The sequence below is a fragment of the Cynocephalus volans genome, chromosome 9 (genome assembly GCF_027409185.1).
Source record: "Cynocephalus volans isolate mCynVol1 chromosome 9, mCynVol1.pri, whole genome shotgun sequence".
Taxonomy (NCBI): domain Eukaryota; kingdom Metazoa; phylum Chordata; class Mammalia; order Dermoptera; family Cynocephalidae; genus Cynocephalus; species Cynocephalus volans.
Genome location: NC_084468.1, coordinates 42650060 through 42671582, shown reverse-complemented (window position 1 = coordinate 42671582; position 21523 = coordinate 42650060). Strand labels below are relative to the sequence as shown.

Below are 21523 nucleotides of genomic sequence, written 5' to 3'. Positions count from 1 at the left end.
TCTTATGCCCAAAATATGGCCCTGAACAAAGAGTCAGTAGACCTGAAGGAACCAAATGGACCATGCGGTTTTCTACACTCTGATGACAATAACAAGAGGGAGCTCTCCAGTGCACTGGAGATCATTGCATCACACCTTAGCATTTTTCTACTATAGCATCTGGGATTGGGACAAGTCTGAAGAATGTCTGAGATCAGTCTGTTACAATGGACAAACACAAGTTCCTTTCTAAGGCTGGCATCTTGCACTTGTGCACAAGTTCCTAGACCCTCTTGTACTTGAGAACTTTGTTCTTGTAATTATCTCCCACTCTATCCCCACAGGCACAATCATTTTTTCCTTCTCTGTGGTATAGTCCCCATTAGTGTACAATGGTTCAAATCTGAAAAGAACACCTGATGCCTGACTCCATTTCTGCTTCCGGTTATCACCCTATTTCTCTGCTCTTCTTTACTGTAAAACTCTTTCATAGAATTTGTCCTTGTAGAATTCCTCTCTTACTGCTTTTTCTGGAATCTGATATAATTAAGTTTTGCTACTATCACTCCACTGAAACCTCTTTTCTAATTCACCAATGACCCCTACATGGCTAAATCTAACAGGCACTTCTCAGTTCAAGGCTTACTAGACCTCTCAGTAGCATCTGGCAGAAATGACCACCCCCTCTTTCTTGAAACACTTTCTTCACTTGGCTTTCAGTCAGTTTTCTGACTGAACTTCTACCTCCCCTGGTTCCTCCTCATCATCAGATCTTCATCATATTGAAGTGTCCCACGGCCACAATATCCACCAACTAAGTGACTTCATATATCTTGTGGTACTTTGTACTGTCTATATGCTAAAGACGCCTATCCTCTGAACTCCAGACTTGCATATCCACCTCCATACTTGGTGTCTTTTTTGGTGAGGACCTGATATGCCCTAAACAGCACTCATAATTTTCTTCCCAAATCCTTTTTTTTCTCCCAGTATTCCCTATCTTAGTAAATGGCACCACCATTGACTCAGTTCCTTGGGTGAACGACTTTGAGTCATCTTTCCGTGACTCTTAGTCTCATAGCCCTTTATCTAATCTGTCACAGAATGTCATCAGCTAACCTTCTGAATCTGACCATAAACTGAACTCTTCCATCGCTAGTCCAAACAACCATCTTCTACCTGGACTACTAAAAGTAGCCTTTTCATGGATCTCTCTAATGCTCTTGCCAGTAATCCATTTTCATAGAGCAACCACTGTGATCATTTAAAAACAAAATTAAATCATGTCACTATCTTGCCTCACCTTGCTTAAAATTAAATCCAAAATCATTACCATAGCCCTACATTAAATGGACCCCAATTACTTCTCTGCTGTAATTTCCGACCACTCTTCTGTTTGCTCATCTTTTTCACATCATATCAGCCTCCTTGCTGTGCTCCCTTTTCCGGATCCTTGTAGTTTCTGTGTCAAATGGCTCATGTTGTCTCTTCATTCAGGTTTCTGCTCAAATGTCAACCTATTAGAGTGCCCTCCCCGACCATCTGATCTAAATTCAAACCCTCTTCACCTTATCTCCCTGCAGGGAGAAATTTTATTTTGATTTGATTACTTTGTTATCTGTTTCCTTTGCCAAAATGTAAGTTCCATGAGGAGAGGTATTTTATTGCATTTATTGCTCTATTTACAGTGCCTAGAAAGTTCCTGGGACATAATAGGGACTGAACTGAAAGACTATGACTGCTGAAATATGATTATGTGTATATCTGAGTTTGTAAACTGAGAGTCATACTTGCTACAATTTTAATTCTAGGTGGCCATTCTGCCACAAGGCTCTTCCCATCTCAAATTATCCTATTATTTCTATATTAGTTTTTCTGAAAAACCTTGCTTTTATGATGTCACCTCCCATCTCTTAAATCTCATAGTGGCTACTTGCTGTCAATATTGAGACCAAACTTTTCTACTTTTGCTTTCAAGGTCTTCCTTTACCCTATTTATCACCTTTGCCTTGGGATTCAAAAGAATTTTCTCCTCTCTAGTCCAAGCACTTGCCATGCTTATTTTCACTTCTAAACTTTGGCTCATTTGTTCCTACCGCCCAGAGTGCCTCCTTCCATCCCATTCAAATCTTACCCTTCCCTGAATCATTTTCTCAGTTCTTAACATCTTTATGACCTCTTCATTTGGCAGTTTACTAACAGTGAACCCTTCCCAATCTCTGATATGTAAGCCCAGTGCCTGTGAAATGGGACAGACCCTGATATTCCCCTTAGCTTTCTCTATAACTTCAGCCAGAGTAGGCCTTGGCTTGGCTGGGGGCAGGGAGTAGCTAAAGAAAAATGTGCTTGACCAAATATGATGGGCTGAATTCCTGGGAGTAACAGTAAAGTTTGCATAAGCATAAGGTAAGAATATTCTTTCCTTAGGCTAAGCATGATTTGTTGGTCACAAGATGTTTGTCCCTTAACAGAATGTGTTGAGATAATATCTGCAATGCCAATCTCAAGTTATTTTACAGAACACCACTAACCATGAGCCTGCTCATGCTCCTCCATACTTAAAGGAGCTAAGAAGGACCTTAGTCAATGTATCAGACTGTTCCTGCTGTCTACAATAGAATACCTGAAATTGAGTGATTTATAAATAAATGAAATTTCTTTCTCACAGTTTTGGAGGCTGGGAAGTCCACAGCCCAGGGAACACATCTGGTGAGGGACTTTTTCTGGGTAGAACTCTCTACAGGGTCCTGTGGTGACCAGGGTTTCACATGGCAAGAATGGCCTAAACAAGAGCGAGCTAACCTCCTCACTTGCTCTCCTTTTAAAGCCATCAGAACCATGTCCATTACCACCCATTAAACCATCAACCCAATACTCCATGAGTGGATCAATCCATTCACTAGGGTATGGTCCTCAGATCTAATCATCTTTCAAAGGCCCTACTTTTCAAATACCATAATTGCATTTCCCACCCTCTTCACACTGTTACAATGGAGATTAAGTGTCTAACACATGAAGTTTTGGGGGACACATTTAACTCTTAGCTGTCAAGATGGCAGAAAGAGTTGTGCTGTCTTCAACTACAAGCCAGTAAGATCCCCATACAACTCCCAAGACCCTTACTCATGATTTTGTTCTATCAATGCTTGTGACTTCAAGTCATCAGGGAGTCTGGGTGTTTATAGCACTAGCTTCCTGGTTCTCCTTGACTGGCACCTGTCAACATTAAAGCTAATCTTTCCTACTGTAAATCTCAGTGTGCAGACTTATTGGCCAGACTGCACAGTGGATGATGATTTCCTTTCAGTTCAGTAACACCTGACAGTATTGGATATCTGTTAGACTCAATTACTTACTGATTGATGGGTTATTTAGCTGAATATTTGAAAATAATTTACATTGGATAAGCATGAATGTTTGGTTTATTTCTCTCTGTTATGAAGGTTTTTCTAGAACAAGTAAAATGATAGCCTGGTTTTCTTAAAATTATTTTATTTTCATAAAATTCCTATCATAAAATACTTAAAAAAAAATCATTCAATTCTGAGTATTACTAAGTACAGCAAAACAGGATTCAGTCCCCTGAAATTAGGGCTGACTAGGAAAATCAACTTGATAATTTTTCTAATTCTCTGCTGCCTCACCTATAACAGAACAGTTTTATTACTTATTTTCCCTGGTAAATTTGCACTTCATATTTTATCTTTTATTTTCTTCATAACACTTTTAAATTTATTTATTTTTCCTGCAGTTTGGCTGGGTCATATTTGTATCTCAAGTAAAATTGATATAAATATATGCCAGGTCTGCAGCAGGAGGAAGTCCAGGGGTGGGAGTGCTCACAGCAGTGAGTGGTGGCTTAGGGCACCAGCATGAGCAGGAGGCCTTTGAAGCAAGTTGTCACCAGGCCAGACAGAGGCTGCAAGTTTGTTGACCCAGTGTGCAGCAGCAGGAAACATCGATAGACCAGGAGAGCACCTTCCCTCCTGTAACGTCTCTAGCGCTCTCTACTGAGAAAATTTATCATTGTGCTCTTTGTGGAGATGATTAAAAAAGTTCTATCCATTGTTACTGAGCGTATATTGAAGGGTGAATTGGAGCAGAGAGGCAATAAATTGATCAGACTGGCAGAGTGTTTACCTAAGTATAGATGTATTTGTCAAGCATAAATGTATTTGGATGTTGTGTATAAATACTCTGGCAAAAACCATTCATATCAGGACAGTATGTCAGTAATGGACAAATAATATCACATTTTTCAAATGGCTGGGCAAAAGCAGAATTCAGATATTTTATTTTTTCTATGTTTATTTTAGAATTCTTTTTAAAAATTGACGTGTAGTGTACATATAGTAAATATTTCACAAATCATAAATTATAATTTGATGAGTTTTTAACATATGTACACAGCAGTGGAACTACTACCCAGATCAAGATAGAATATTTTCACCACTCATGTTTAGTTTTAATAGATACTGTCAAATATTTTTTGAAAGTGCTTGAACCAATTTCCACTCCCACCAGAAACCTTCAGTTGCTCCACATCCTTGTGAACACATGGTATTGTCAATCTTTTTGTTTTTAGCTATTCTTGTATTTTTTAAATTAAAATTAATTATAAATGCACAATTATATTTCTCAACATTTAACCTAATGTTCCTTTCGATAAACACAAAGAAACTTCTTTTCTTCCAAATGTAATCTGAAATTTCAAAGTAAAAAATAACAGCAATGATAATTTTTGAAAATGTATCCTCAACTTAAATATGCTTCCACATTATGATATACACAGCTCTCCACTGCAAAAATTTAGAATGATAATATAATGAATGTTTGCTCACTCAGAGAGCATGTAAGATTCTTTCTGATTCCGTAGTGATTATTATGATTATTAATTTTCATTGTATAATATGGCAGGAAGAGATTCTGTTTCTATGAACCTTTTGCCTTTTTAGGTGCTCTAAAAATAACTGGAATTTCTAGATAAACATTTACGCAGTCATTATACAGCGTGGTGGTGAAGAGTATAGGCCAGGAGTCACACTACCTAGTTGTAATCATGGCTCTGCTAGGATGCTGAATAAGAAAATTTTCTGTGCCTTTATTTCCTAATTTTAAAAATGCTTTTGATGATAATAATACCTACTTCATAGGTTTTTGTTAAGATTAGATAAGTAAAAGAAAAAAGGACTTAGAAGAATGCTGGCATATAGGAAGCACTTAATGAATGCTGGGCACTGTTTTAGCTATTAAATCTATGTGGGAATAGAAGAAATTTGCTTTCAAGAAGTTTTGACAGTGGTTAGAACTTGGTGTTATAACACCAAAGTCAAGGGGTTTGGATCCCCATACTGGCCAGCCACCAAAAAAAAAAAAAAAAAAAAAGTTCAGCATGGAAATTTGGACAATATGTTCATCCAGATCTTTGGCATATAACATGGTTCTAAGCAGGATTTCCCTCATTAGTAGCCACTCAATATTTCTTGGATATTACTCAGTGACGATCACTGTATTTCCTCTTAGACTGTATAGCAGCTCCTTCCCTGCATCTGAAAACTCCACTGTAGAAAAGTTTAACTTTAGGCTTTCTAAACTTTTAAAGCTGTTTGCAGCTTTAAGATAATAGTCCTTATAAAAGTGCAGTTAAGAGATTTGCTGCATACCTCTTAGTTTCTAGCCAGCAAAGTTATATTATTCTTCTGGACATTATTTTTGAGTTTAGATAACGTACAGGTAACTCTGTAATATCTACCTTCAAGAGGTTAAAAGCATGGTTTCTAATGTCAGACTACTTAGGTCTGAATCTCGGCTTCACCATTTCCTAGCTGTATGACCAACTGCAAATTTCTTAACATCTCTGTCTCAGTATTCTCAGCTGTAAAATGGGGATAATATATAGGGTTATTGTGAGTACCAAATTAGTTAATACTGTTAAAGTAAAATTAAAAATGAGACCAGGCCCGAAAAATTTCTAAGCTAACAAAGCCAGCTAGGTCTTAAAAATAGCCTTAATCTAGCTTACATTGTGAACATAAGCAAAACTTAATTAGGGTCATTTCTAGTTAATGCTTATGCTAGGCAGAAATAAGACTTAACCCCACCCAATCACAGGCAGCCAGCTAACATAAGCTTATGTGACTAGGGACTTCCCAAAAGGTACCCGCCCCCCCCCGCCCCCCGCAAAAACAATTATGTAACTGCATACCAACCAAATTTCTTTATTTTGCTTCCGCATTTTCTCAGTAAATATTTGCCTCTGACATTTGTCATTTGAACACTAAATCTCTGTTGGTCTGGTGTCCCCAAATTCATAAATTGCTTTTTACTCAAACTCCTTAAAATTTTATTGTAGCTCATTTTTCTTTAACAATCCATATATGTAAAACACTTTGAACAGTGCCTGGCACTTAGTAAACGTTATCTAAATACTCTTTATGATTAATCAGGGAATTAATTAAGTTGAAGGGTTGTATAAATATTGTACAACCCAAACAGCAATCAATATATTTCTCAATCCTAGACAGTCCCTAAAATGAATTTTTAAAAATCTATCTATACCTTATTGGAAAACTCAACACAGTCAAGACTTAGGTCCTGGCTCTCAGTTATTTTCGTTAATAAAATCTACTTTAGGGACCTGTCGTGAAGGTAAAAATCAGACCGCTCCAGGGAAAGCTAATTGTAAACTGCAAAGCACCATGACAATAATAGGCTTTAGATTTACTTTCTACATCGCTCTAGCAACTCAGAAGGGCGCTTTCCCTATTCGAGCCACTTTCCTTCAACTGCTCCCTTAGCTCTTCCTCTTCACAGTGGCCAACCTTTCTAAGCTCTTTTCCCGTTCGTGAAAATCGTTGTGCCACCTGCAAACCCCAAAGCAGGGCTAAACATGACCAAGAGCCAACTAGGGCTACTCTGACGTAATTCTAACACCCAGCGGGGTGAAGCAACAGCAAATTGCGGGGTCAAGAGCAGCTCCGGGCCCACCTACCTCCCTACCACGCGTCCGTTTGGCCGTCCCCGCCTACAAGCCCCAGAGCACGCCGGGAGTTGTAGTTCCCGAAGGCCAGTATAGGTCGGCACATGCGCTCGGAGATCCCCGCCCACTCCACTGACTCTTCCGGATAAGAAAGAGGACTGTGCTGCCACGCATCTGCGGGCCGCAGGCGGACTTCTGGGAGTTGTAGTTACTGGGGGCGGGTGCTGTCCGTAAGGAGACGTAGCTTGCGGTGGGGCACGTTACTGCAGTTGGTTCCCGGCGGGAGCCGCGGGGTCAGTTTGCTGCTTTCCCACCTTTGCCGCGCTCCCCTTGAGTCTGAGGAGGAGCTTTCCTTATCCCTGGCTCTCCTCTCCGGCGCTGGGTGCCCCTTCCCCTGCGGGCCATTTCTCTGCCTAGTCCTCTCCCACTTTGGTCCAGCTCCAAAGCTCGGACTTAGCGTGGACCCGCCCTCCGGGAGAGACAGGGCCGCGACCTTCTCCATCCCGCTCTCTGCCCTGTAGAAGCCCTGCTCACTCAGCCCCTCACACCGGCTCTCCCCTCTGCCCTTCTCGTCCGCCCTGGTAACCGCCGCCCTCACGCTCCTTCCACTCCTTTCTTTTTTCCCCCCATCTGCAGGGATGGAAGCTCCCTGGCGTCAGGTGGCCGGTGGCCGGGGCCGAGCCCGAGGACGGGCCGCTGCAGTACCCTCCTCAGGAAATGGAGTCCATTTCCGCGGCGCCGGAGGAGGGCGAGAGAAGGGGCCGGTGGGTGCCGGTCACTCTGACCCCAGCCCGGGAGGTGCCACGGCCAGTGCGGCTGCAGGTAACGGGCACAGCGGGATCCGCGGGATCTGAAGCACTGCAGCCTTCCGAGGCCGGTGGTGGGAATGGCCTCTGTTCTCGATCCCACCTGGTGCCTTCGGAGGCACTTTCCTAGTCAGGACGGCCTCCGCCCTCGCTCGCTCCTGTTGCGGCAGTTTATTATTGGGCGTTCTTCCCAAACCTTTTAGACAGCTGTTCTTTTCGGCATTGTAGGCGGATTCCCATCACACCTCTTCCGTTTTAACTTTAATTGGTATTACCTTAGTTCCTTCTCTGTCCAGTACTCTTTCCTTCACTCTTTTTTGCTACCTGAATCCCTGGACCATAAGTTGTAAATTGTGGCCCCGAGGTCTGATTTAGTCTATAGTGTTGTTTGGTTATCGCAGTGCTTTAAATCTGAACTGGTTGCAAATATTTGTTTACTTAAAAATCTCGTAAAAATTTGGTTAACTTTTGGTAAAATAAGATCTTGTGGCTTTAGTGTTTTTGGGCATGGCAACAGTCAGCTGGGCTAAGTCACAGAAATCTCATTTAAATTGGGCTTGGGCACTCCATCTCAGATTGTGTCTCCTATTTCTGGGGCCAGTTGTCATTTGCCGTCTTTACCAGATTGCATTCGTTTATCGACTTTACTTGTCTGTGCCCTGTAAGCGCTTGAGCTTGTGATGCCTTTCTTCACTGTGGGTCCAATTCACAAATTTCATAGCCTTTCACGGACGTATCTGGTATTGCCTCTTCGGATATATCAGTATTCTTCATCCAAGACTGTTTTAGTGGAGCCTGAGAACATTCACGCGCGCGCACGCACACACACACACACCCACCCACCCACCCACCCACCCACCCACCCACCCACCCACACACTCACTCACTCTCTCTCTCTCTCTCTCTCTCTCTCTGTCTCTCTCTCCCCCCTCCCCCCTCTCTCCCTCTCTCTCTCCCTCTCTCTCTCCCTCTCTCTCTCCCTCTCTCTCTCCCTCTCTCTCTCCCTCTCTCTCTCCCTCTCTCTCTCCCTCTCTCTCTCCCTCTCTCTCTCCCTCTCTCTCTCCCTCTCCCTCTTTCTCTCCCTCTCTCTCTCCCTCTCTCTCTCCCTCTCCCTCTCCCTCTCCCTCCCCCCATGGGCTGGGAGAATAATCCCTGAAATCACTTTGTTTGTTTGTTTGTTTCTAATGTGTTTATCAGAATTCATTTTTTAGGAGGGGAACAAAATTGAGCTTATGAGTAGTTTTTCTCCTAGTCTAGTTTTAAATTTAAGTGGTATCCTCTTAGCTTTATGATGGTGGTGATGGTGAAGTATACAATTTGGAGAACTATGAACAACAGTTTCGGTAAACTTTCTTGGATTTTGTGAATAGAAGGAAAGTGAGCATTCTCTACCCGGATAGTTGAGATTTGACTGTAAGAAATATTGTGAGAAGGGTGCTTTGACAACTTATTTTTAATTTTCCTTGAGATAATGTTAAGTAAATACATTTATCAGGTTATAAACATTTTCATTATATCTGTCCACTTCATCCTTTTTTCTTTATGTATCTTTAATTGCTAATTTCCCATAGGTTAATGACATTTATTGTATCTTACTGTACAAGTTTTGAGTCATATATCTTATAGCCATTACTTTTTCCCCAGTACTCAAAGATTCCTAGCTAAGCAACATATACACTTTCTTTCAATTTTACTTGAAATGATTAGTTTTGGTTGATAAGCCCCAACCAAACTGGCTGTATCAGGAAACTGGAAAACATTTCATGAGGGGGAAAAAAGATAAAACATCATTAAGTACAAATACACCACCTAAAACATGTTTTCCATGTTAACATTTTGTGTATTGTTATATTTATTTTTTTGTAAATGCAAAAATGTCAAAAGTCTATAATGAAGGCAAAAAGTTCTTGAGCTTTCTAAGCAGCAGATTATAAATGTAGTGGATGTACAGTGAATACTGTATGTGCAGACTCTTTGGTGGGCTGGGTTAGAGTTCAGAAGAGGGTAGTTTGAAGAAGCACTCAACCTCCCCTGATTTCTATGTGCTCCCAATGGGTATGTTCCTTCAGCTCTAAAAATCAATGTATATGATATATTTTAAAGCACCCCATTTTAATTTTCGTTGAAGTCCTTATTTTGAGGTTGATCACCAGCTTTATGATACTTTTATCATACCTTTATAATATTTTTCTTGATTTTTCACTTTATTTCTATAACAATTACTGCATTTAGCAGGATACTTACAAAAGTGAAAGTTTTTGTTGTGGTATTCTCTTTGTGTGTCAAGAAATTTGAAAATACTTTTTCTAACAGATTATAGTAAGATCGAATGTTCCAAAGGTGACTTTCAAATGCATGTTTAAAACTTATATATTAGTACATCAGGCCTTGCTTTTTGAGAGACTGTTTTGTGGAAATGAAGCTTTTTTTTTTCCTCCTTTTCAATAGAGCTAATGTCTCAGAGGAAATTTGAGGAAATCAAGAAGGCTAATCAAGCTGCAGCCAAAAAGCTTGTTGAAGAACACTTTAGCTCTTCATCTGAAGAAGAAGATGAAGATTTTGAAGGCAAACAGGGAAAAATAGTTGCTAACACATTTATAACATACACTACTCAGACAGGTACTGATCTTTTAAATTTTGACTTTTTGACATCAATAAAAGTATATTCCTGACATTTTTCGTTAATACCTTTACTCTGTATGGAGTAGTTTTTGCATCTTAAGAATGAGCATTTTGTGTCATAGACTTGAATTTTTGTATGTTTTGCTATTTGAATTACATGTTGTGTAACAGTAACCTTTCTGTAAAGCAAATAGAATGGCAGTGGCTCTTTTACAGCCCTAGGAGTTCTCCACGTGTTTAATTGGCATTTCAGTAGAATGCTGGGAGGGTGCTACCAAAGCTCCCTGAGAGATGAACCAAGGCAAGTTGCTCCTGGTTGTGATTTGATTGGACTAGAGGACTTTGGATACCCCTTTCAATCTAGTCTTCATTTTTTTTCTTTTTTTCATCATGTCTAATGTATTTTGATTTCCATTTTATTTTTTGACTTTATTTCTTTATTTTTATCTTATTCACAACATCTGATTTTCATACTTTTAAAAAAAATTAAATCTTTTTAGGTTTGACATGTACATTCATCATGTCTGTTATGTATATCTGGGTTGCTCTTAAAGCCACGTTTGTTTGTGAGAGAGAGGGCCAAGTGATGCTGCTGTGCAGGACTTAGTATTAAGTGTAAAAGTAGATTATTTTAAATGTGAATATTCTTAAACTTTCTGTATTTTATACTTTAATTGTTAGAAACATTCTTGTATGTAATATCAATATTTATCAATATATTTGTAGATATATATTATATACCCTTGTAATAGCACTATTTTTTCAGTTCTTTTTCTTACTTTAGTATCCTATTGGAACTAGCAGAAACCTTAGAAATTTTCCAGGAAACAACTCTACAGAGAGGAAATGATTTTCTTAGAGTTACAGAATTACTAAATGGCAGAGCTGGGTTTAAACCTAGTTTACTTAGCTTTCAAATCATTACTGGGCTTTTTGCGTTTTCTGTGTAAAAGCAGAAAAATTCTGAGGTGGATTAGACTGCTGCTTTTGTACTTGTTTATAGGGAAAAGGCAGCATATACAGTGGTTAAGAATACAGACTCTTGAGCCAGATTGCCAAGGTTTGTATTTTGGCTCTGCTACTTGGCTATAAGACATTTGACATATTATTTCACACCTCATGGTCTCGGTTTCATCTTTTGTAGAATGGGTGTAAGGATAGAAAATACTCTAGAATGATAGAAAATACCTAGAGTTGTTAGGATAAAATGAATCACAATGTGTAAGCACTATAGTGCTTACAGTAGTGCCTGTCATACAGTATGTGCTATAATGTTTAATGTATTTTGTGAGCTTTATTATTAGAGATTTTCTACCATAGCTCTTCTCTTTTTTCCTGTCTTTTAAAAAGATTATCTGTTTCTTCTTTATCCTGTCTTCCCATGATCATACGGCCTAACATCATAAGACCACATCAGCTCTCTTCTTCTCCTCCCTACTGATGTGTTCCTTAGTTATTATATTGTGCTTTTCTTGAGTAGTGTAAAGCCAGTGATGTTGGAATTCAGGACTGTTAGTACAGCAGAATCAGAAGCACAGCAGAGTTTGAGCATGAGGTGGAATAAAGGCAATTCAAGAGTATGAGAGTTAGGTCTTCAGGCAGAATGATTTATTTATTTTGCTCCTTCCCCTGCCACCCCATGACCTTGGTGATTAGGTAGTTGCCTGAGTACATTGATGGGATTATGAAGATAGGTTTCTAAGAAATTTATCATATCTTCTGAGGAAATGGATAAGGAAGTTTGGCTTAGAAGTCTAGCTCATCCAGGTAAAATGTGACAAAAAGTAATTTTAAGGTTAGGGGGTTTCTTGCTCTAATTTTAGAGGACTTCATAGAAAGTAATCTTAAGAAGTTTCTTGCTACAAGAAGACTTCATGTAAACCAATCTTGATAGAGGCAGATTTTATTTTTATTTTTATTTATTTATTTTTTGGCCGGCTGGTATGGGGATCTAAACCCTTCAGCTTTTTGTTACCAGCACGACACTCTACTGATTGAGCTAACTGGCCAGCCCCCAGATTTTATTTTTAAATAGGAAATACAGTAATGTAACTCAGTAGTATATCTCTCTACTGTTGAGAAAACATTTATCATTTGTAAGTTTTATTAATTTTTAACCTTAAAGTATTAATTTTTAATCTTAAAGTATTAAGATAATTCTTATGCTGTTTTGTGTCAGATCAGTTAATATTTTGATTCTTATTCCTTTATGGTCTGTACTTTGCCTCTACCAAAGTAAGGAAATCTGATTACTTGATTTAAGAACAATAAATTCCAGAGTGATAAGATGCTTCCCATTTCATGTTAGTGAATTGAACACCAGGACTTTACCAAAGGAGTTCATTTTTATGCGAGCACTGCCTTTGTACTTTTGTGATACTTCTCTCACATTTTAAACTTGCATGGCCAACTTCCTGATGAATATCTATATCTTGCTGGCCATGGACACATCAAACTTGTGTTGAAAGATGATTTATTTCTTCTCTTGTTTTCTTTATCTCAGTAGCAATACAATTTTCCCAGTTTCCCTTCCAAGCCGGAAATCTGGGAACAGGGATGGCACATGCATGGCATGAGTGTTGTCATTGACTACTACTCTCCCCTCTACCCATGTTAGCTCATCAAACGCAGCAATCTTTCCTTCTGAATCCTGACACAGACATCAGCTTTTAAAAGTAACAGTCTAATTGTAACCAAGTCCTCCTCTGATTTACTTCCTAAATTTCTTAAATTTACCCTTCCTCTCTGTACATACTATCATTGCCTAGTTCAGGCCTTTACAGCTGTTTAATATGTGGATTAAACCCATGTAATAACTGTGAGGTAGATAACTTCATTACTGTTTTGCAGATAAGCAAACAGATATATTAAGTAATCTGCTCAAGGTTGTTCATTTCTTTATCTGCTATAGTGCCTCTTAGTTGGTACTTTCTGCTTTCAGTCTTGACTTCCTCATCCTCATTTTTCATCAGTTGCCAGAGTGATCTTTTTAAAATGTATGCCTGCAAATGCCATGCTATTCACTGTGACATGCTGGGCAGTACACTTTATTGCTGAAGCCAAAATCTAATACATGTTTCAAATCTTAACAGAAATTTTATAAATAGATTTTATTTTGTAAAAGCCTATTCTGTCTTATTCTTAATTTTTTTTTTTTCTTTGGCAGTTCACCAGTACAGGGATGGAACCCTGGACCTTGGTGTTATCAGCATCATGCTCTAATCAATTGAGCTGACTGGCCAGCCCATTGTTCTTAAATTTTATATGAATTAGCTTTTAAATTAGATGAAATTTAAGTGTTGTATGTTTGTTAAAGCCAGCTGTGTTGAGAAGTAAATAAGCACACAGAATATGATTATTAATTCGGCTCTTAAGGATGTTTTAAAAATTTCAGTGTTTATCTAAAAGCAATTGTCTTTAATAATTTTATAATATTTTATAGTTTTGAGAGTGCTTTTAGATGTATTTTTTTAATATCCTAAATTACACTTATGTTTACATTTTGGTAGGGTAAGATTTTGTAAGTGTTGTGTTTACTTAGATGATTTTTGAAAGTAAAGAGTTATTCAGTTGTCTTATTTACTTTTAGTTTTTGGCAACTTAAATTTTGGGTTGAATGATGTTATTGCCATGGTAAAGTCTATACTTATTGTAGTTTATGTTGTTAATCTACTTTTCTTGGAGACTCAGTAAACCTCTGTTGAGTAATCTTTATTGTACTAAAGGCATGTAGGCTTATTTTTCTTATACTAATATGACTCAGATTACTGCCCTTTTGGAGTTGTTTGTATGATGGGGTACTTGTACTGTTTTTCATTTTTGTGTTACCTGTCTTTTCTTGTACCTTCCTGCAGTAATCCCTCACTGTAGCATACCATAGGGATTAAGAGGCCTTACTTTGTAGTCAAACTGAAGTTACTTAATTGTTCTCAGTTTTCTCATCTGCAAAATGAAGATAATAATAGTTCTCTATTAATTAGTTAACAAACTAGTTCATTAGTAGTTCATTAATAGTTAATCCTACTGAAATACTAATAGTACAGTGCCTAGCAAATTAGTACTCAATTGCTTAAAGAAAATCTAGTCTGATAATTTTGTTCTAAAATGTTTATGCTACCTTTTTAAGCAGATAGAGTGAACATGATTTAATGAAACGTGGTTATTGTACTGTAATGACCTCAGAGTCTTCTTATTCAACAAGTTTTTATTAAGAATATGCTGTGTGCTAAAAAGGCACATCCTCACACATTTGGGCTTATGTTTATGCTACACGGCTCTACTTAGTTTTGACTTTACAGTTCCTTTCACAGTTCTTTTTGTATGGTTTCCATTATTAGTTTACATCTTGCTGCTCTTGCTATGGCTCTGCCCCCACCAAATTTGTTAAGGACTGTAACAGCAAAAAAAGAAGGTATATGCTGAGAGTGCTTAGAGAGAGGTAAGGTACTGTTTTTGAACTAAGTATGGAAGATTTAATACGTGAACTTTGTGACCTCTTGACAGCTCATTGGTTACTTTTTTAAAAAAAAGCTTTGTTTTTCAGCTATATTTTGAACAATTGATATTGCTAGTCAGTTCTTATATAATGTGGTGCTGTCAGCGAGTTTGTGTTATTTTCAGATACTGCTTAACACAAGATTTTCAATTTTTAAATTTCAAGATGGTGATATACGTGAATTAGAGCGAACAAAACAGTATGTAAATGAAGCTTTTCAAGCAGGGGCTATGACATGCTTAATTTGTATTGCTTCAGTGAAGAGAAACCAAGCAGTAAGTTTTTCTCCTTATCTGTATTAATGTATCTCCCCCAAATATCTTATTTACAATGCCTAACCATTTATTATTCTTTTGCTTATTTTTGTTTAAAAATGCTTCATTTGAGAATTTTGTATATGATTTTATCTTCATTTTATAAATCTGTAATTTTTAAAAAATTACCTCTATTATTAGCAAATATCTTCAGTTTTAATGTATATGCTGACTTAACAAATCATTTTTAGCGTCTGTATTTTAGATTACAACATATATGAAATCTTCTTTTTTTTGTGGTGTTTATTTTTATTATTTATTTATTTATTTATTTTTAAATTTTATTTTGTCGATATACATTGTGGCTGATTATTGCTCTCCATCACCAAAACCTCCCTCCCTTCTCCCTCCCCCCTCCCCCCCAACAATGTCCTTTCTGTTTGCTTGTCGTATCAACTTCAAGTAATTGTGGTTGTTATATCTCCCCCCCCCCCCGGTTTTGTGTGTGTGTGTGTGTGTGTGAATTTATATATTAATTTTTAGCTCCCACCAATAAGTGAGAACATGTGGTATTTCTCTTTCTGTGCCTGACTTGTTTCACTTAATATAATTCTCTCGAGGTCCATCCATGTTGTTGCAAATGGCAGTATTTCATTCGTTTTTATAGCTGAGTAGTATTCCATTGTGTAGATGTACCACATTATCCGTATCCACTCATCTGATGATGGGCATTTGGGCTGTTTCCAACTCTTGGCTATGGTAAAGAGTGCTGCGATAAACATTGGGGAACAGGTATACCTTCGACTTGATGATTTCCATTCCTCTGGGTATATTCCCAACAGTGGGATAGCTGGGTCGTATGGTAGATCTATCTGCAATTGTTGAAATCTTCAAATGTACTATATTTCATTACTTTGATTGGGTTTGGAAAAAAGAGAGATATGGTTCCTACTTTCAAGGAAGTATAACTTGGCAGTGACTCTTAGGCTTTATTAGTCAGTGTCTCCTGTGTTGAAGGGCAATGTGGGGAGTGGCAAGGGTCATTGGAGAGAGAGAGGGATTCAGACATAACTCATGTCCTTAGAGGAGCTATAGCCTAATGGTGAAGTTATCAATGTGTAAATTTAAAGGGGCATTAATGAAGCAGTTAAGAAGATGTGATGATGACTGAATATGTTAGAGTCAATTTTAATCCATTAAATTAATCAATTAATCCATTAATCTATTGCTATTATAGCAACATTGCCTAGAGAAAGAAAATCAGGCCAGATGAGGTGGGTTGGTCATGTAGAGTGATCAGAAATTTAACATGCTCAGGTTGGGTAGGATAGTGTAGCAGATGTCTTTGGTGCCCAGAGTCACATCTGGTTGGCCTACTTTGATTTCAACTGCAATGGATGAATCATCTCTCTGCATGTGGGTACAGTCCTATTGTAAACACTTGCTGTATAGGACTCCCTCTCCCCTCCCGCCTTAAGATTTTCTCCTTGGGAACTGACTCAGCCACTACACAGGTATAGTGGAGAAGCACTGGAGAGTTAAGGCCCCTTGGGGCAACATGCCACCACAGGGAATTGGTGAATAAATTACCCGGCCTCCTCTCTGTTATGTCCAAGGTGTGTTTTACATAGTTTTTCAGAGGGTCCCCTGCAGGATTGAACTTCTGTGGCCCCTAGTGGTAATCAACTCAACCATATACCATTTATTAGCATTTCTCCTTCCTCATCTTTTCCCCTCACTCCTGCATCCAAGTTCTTATCTCAGCACTGCTTTGGGGGAACCCAAACTAAGAGGTGGTTTTTGTTTTTGTTTTTTTCAATTGCTGTTACCAGCTTATGCAGTATGCTACATGTCTGATTTTATCAAACAGTTGAAAATGTTATAAGGAGAGGAGAACTGACTTTTGTTAGTTATATCAAAATGTTGGTAGGTTTTAAAAATTAATTTAATGTTATTCCTTAAACTTTTACATTATATGTATTCTCAATTTTTGTTCACTTAATTTTTAGAAATTTGTACTAAGTGCTAGACTAACAGATTTTATATAACAAAAGGGCTATATGAAGATATATGTACATATTTGTGCTTAAGGATCCCTTTGTAGTGTTATTTATAATGGGATTAACATTAATGTCCAACAATGAGAAATTGGTTAAATAAATTATGGTACATAAAACTACGTGATATATCATACAGTTAAAATATGTTGTATGAACATATTTGATAAGGGTAAATGATTATACTATGTTTAAAAAAAGACTATAAAGTTATATGTCTGTCAGTACAGTATGACCTCATTTTTAAAATGTATGAAATATATATAAAAAGAAATTGGAGATGTCCAGAATGTTAGCAGTAGTTATTTCTAGTTGAATTAATCTGGTTTTTTAATAAGATTTTTCCTTGAAGTCTTCTACACTTAAATACATTTTTATAACATATTTGTAAAGAGCATTTCTTCTATTATACTGGAAGGAAAGATTTTTTCCTTTAATCCTTAGTTGGCTCTTAAAAATAGTTTAATGTGATGCTCATTTTAAAGTATTGTGGATTAACAAAGAAAACATCATTGCATACATGTTTATTTCTGACTTTTGTCTTAGGTTTGGAGCTGTTCAGGATGTTTTTGTATATTTCACATGCCCTGTATCCAGAAATGGGCTAAAGACAGCCAATTTCTTATATCTTCTCTGACGGATGATGATTTTGGAAAGAGAGATTATCCCTGGCCTTGGTAATGTTTTCTAATTAGTTGGATTATTAAGTTGTAGAATAAATGAAAATTGTAGATCATAAGTTACTTTTATTTTTGGTTTCATTATCCATGTTTGACCTTCAATTTATAAAGATATCGGACCTTGCTAATGGCCTCCCCCCCCTCCCCCAATTTGTATGACTGCTGGTTCTTTTCAGTAACTAATACATCATTCAGACTTTGTTTTTTCCCTTGCAAAACTACTTATTTATCCTTTTAAGGGATTTTCATTTCTTTTCTTTAGGACTGAGACTCATTCATACTTCTAGTACTTCTTTTCTGGAATTCCTGTTAGTTTACATTAGTATCACATTGTACAAAACTGTTTTCTAACATTTTGATCATAGGCTTCCCAGTTTTATCCTTGAAATCTCAAAACTGCAGGTATATATTATCTAATGTCATTAATTTTTCTATGTTTATTTTATTAGTTTTGCATATTATTTTTTTTTTTCAAAAGATGACGGGTAAGGGGATCTTAACCCTTGATTTGGTGTTGTCAGCACCACGCTCTCCCAATTGAGCCAACCAGCCATCCCTATATAAGGATTCAAACCCATAGTGTTTGATTTGGTGTTATCAGCACCACACTGTCCCAAGTGTGAGAACCATGGGCCGGCACTAGTTTTGTGTATTATTGATGATTATTTGATCCTGAACTTCTGTTACATTTCCAAAAAGTATTGGGGAGTAGAAATTTTATATCTCTGCTAAATATAGAAAATAAAAAATTATCCATACTAGCAGCCCAGAGGGGTAAATTTCCTGTCAAGGTAACAAAGCATAAGCTTTAGGGGCTCTGTACGTTCACATTTTGTGACTTTTGTAGCTAATTTTATATTTATGATTTTGTGTTCTTTATCTTAACAGAGGCCCCCAAGTTGATTCAGGCCTGACAAAACCTGGATCCATATCAGACCTCCCTACTTCCATAAATACTAATACCTTTGTAAAATTGTGGTAGTGTAGTTTTTAAAAACATTTTAGACATGCTAGTTACTTTGTAAACATGATTTTCAGTGATTTGTGAGAGATTTTATTCTTCTGTTAGCAATGGAGATATTGAGGTTAGTTAAAGGGAATGATGTGTTCAGGCTCCTCTTACTCTTAAGTGGTGGACCCGGGATTTGAAACCTAGGATTTCTGACTTCTAAATTCAGTGCTTTTTGTATTCTTCCAACTGAGTTGTTTTATGATATTGCTTTTAGAGATATTATTTATTTTCTCTTCATTGAGTGCATGGTTCTCTGAAACAGTTTAAAATTTCAACGTCTATGTTTGTTTTGCTACTGTTTAGTATTTATTTGTGTTAGAGGGATTTTAGTGTTTAATACTACAGAATTAAACCAGATATTCTGATTTGTTAAAGAGATTTAAACCTCATATACACTTTTTCTCACCCTTGCTCTTCTCACTTCTATTTTAAGTAGTCATTTTGCCATAGGAGAGGAAAGTACTGGTTAATAATAAACTGTTACTCTTCTAAATCTAAAAGGAACAAAAATTTAATCAACTGTGCAGTATCCTTTGCATTTCACAAAAAGGCTATTCTGGTTGAGAACCCATTTTGTTTAATCATTGTCAGAATAGAGCTAGAACTTGGTAACAAATGTTAATGATTTTAAATTAGTTATTTTATGGAAATAAAAAAATTTAAAATAGATGTTTTTACTGACATATTGCTTGTTTATGAACAAGATAAAGCATAATTACATTTCAGTGTTGGCATTCTGTTATTTTAAATAAAACTCATACATTTGCACGTATTGTTCTCAATGCAACCGCTCAGTCTCTGTGCTTATGGGCAGTGTTAAGGTGTGGTGAGTTGCCGATTAGCCATCCATATTTAAGTTTATTAAAAGTACACATCTCCCTCCACACTAGCTTAAAGGAATGGTAGACATTTTTCCTTTAGTAAAGGAAAATTTAACTCTTCTAACAAAAATGCCAATTATTTATTCCAGATGAGACATGGTATTTTTTTTATTTTTAATTACAGGAACAGATATCTTTTGCTTATTTTGTATATTTGTGTGGCGTTTATTTGGAAACAGGACATATTCTCATGACAATGGAAATATATTGTATCTGATAAAAATGAAATTTAAGTGATGTGAAACTGTTGTGCTAGTATAGAATATTAACTATACTCATTTGTTTAGATAGTAGGGTTTGAGCATCTTTTGAGAATGAAGTTATCTATGATTATCTACAAATGAATTTTTGATAGCTGAAGGTTAATACTTCTAGTACCAGCATTTCCTTATTTTAATGTGGTAGGTTAAAAATCTTTCTGCTTTAGCAGAAAATATGAAACAATATTTGAACTTTTCTTTGATGTGGGCACATTTGAAATATATCTGTTTTGTATTAGATGTTGAAAATTGTGAAATTCTTTGTTTCAGGTTTTTTCCTCCTTAATTCTAAATTTTAGTCATGTTTCTTGTTGCTGTGTTGCCCACCTATAACCCAATTTCCCTTTTCTGTTTGCTGTTGCTAATATACAAGCAAACCACATAACCAAGCTTTAAAAAAATCCAGCTTTATAAAAATCAGGATGAGTACCTCAAGAATAAAGTTCAGGTGGTTAGTAGAAAGCTAATGGTGCTTTCTTTTTGTGGCTGTATTCTAGATATGTGCTGTTTAATACATAGCAATTAGTCACACTTAAATTTTAAAAAAATTATAAAATAGAAAATTCTGTTCCTTCCTCAGTTGTGAACATTAGCCACATTTCAAGTGCTCACTAGCCGTATGTGGCTAATGGCTAGTGTATTGGAAAGTGCAGGTATCAAACAGTTCTGTCATCTCAGGAAATTATATTGTACAGAGCTGTTCTAGATGGTTGAAATAGATTTTAGTAAGATCTTGGTTTTTACTAATATGAAGATGGAGCAGAGAGTTCCTCAACATAAAACTGATTGAACAGAGTATTTGCTGTTACTAAGTATATTCCTGTCTCATGTTGCTTTTGAAGATGAAATTAACTTTAATAGTGTCATTCTTCTTTGTAGTCCAAAATGTAGGTTTGAATATAAACGATCTGAAACACCTAGTAGGTACTATTGCTACTGTGGAAAAGTAGAAGATCCACGTTTAGATCCGTGGCTTGTGCCTCATTCGTGTGGCCAAGTATGTGAGAGAGAATTTAAACCTTCTTGTGGCCATAAGTGTTTACTCCTCTGTCATCCCGGTGAGTTATATATTACATTATTAATCATTTGTGGGTGGTTATTTCTTTTTATGTTGAGGCAAAAAAAATTGTGAAAGTTTAATTTAGAACTTAAGTTTGCTGTTGAACTTAAAAATTCAAATATTGAAAGAGATTGCATTTTAAAGTATCAGTAAAGGAAGCTCTAGAAATTACTGATAGGCGTAGGAATTGAAAGTTTTGATTTCTGACTTCTGATTTTTTCCCCTTTCATTGGATCCTAGGTCCCTGCCCTCCTTGTCCAAAGATGGTCACTACTACTTGTTACTGTAAGAAAGCAAAACCTGTCCCTCGTAGGTGCAGTGCCAAGGAATGGTCCTGTCAGTTGACATGTGGGCGGAAGTTGCTTTGTGGACAACATAAGTGCGGAAATCCTTGTCATGCAGGTAAAAACCATACCCATTAAGTATTCTGATTTTAAG

At 37.0% G+C, this 21523-nt stretch overlaps 1 protein-coding gene and 1 long non-coding RNA gene across 4 annotated transcripts in view; one reads left to right on the top strand and one right to left on the bottom strand.

Moving 5' to 3' along the window:
• The window catches only part of LOC134386172 (uncharacterized), a 39691-nt gene extending 32695 nt beyond the window's left edge, over window positions 1-6996 (bottom strand). Inside the window, exon 1 of the long non-coding RNA XR_010024455.1 lies at window positions 6971-6996. This is a non-coding gene — a long non-coding RNA (uncharacterized LOC134386172). The remainder of the gene's footprint in view (window positions 1-6970) is intronic.
• A 196-nt stretch (window positions 6997-7192) lies between these two features.
• Window positions 7193-21523, top strand: part of NFXL1 (nuclear transcription factor, X-box binding like 1) — a 61682-nt gene continuing 47351 nt past the window's right edge. For 2 of the 3 annotated variants that reach the window (XM_063108090.1, XM_063108092.1), the window contains exons 1-6: window positions 7492-7780; window positions 10213-10383; window positions 15047-15156; window positions 17739-17869; window positions 20905-21083; window positions 21326-21487. In XM_063108090.1, coding sequence (XP_062964160.1) covers window positions 7597-7780; window positions 10213-10383; window positions 15047-15156; window positions 17739-17869; window positions 20905-21083; window positions 21326-21487 — 937 coding nt within the window. In that variant the 5' untranslated portion in view covers window positions 7492-7596. Of the gene's footprint in view, window positions 7252-7491; window positions 7781-10212; window positions 10384-15046; window positions 15157-17738; window positions 17870-20904; window positions 21084-21325; window positions 21488-21523 lie in introns of those variants that run through there. The other variant, XM_063108091.1, reaches the window with a different exon arrangement.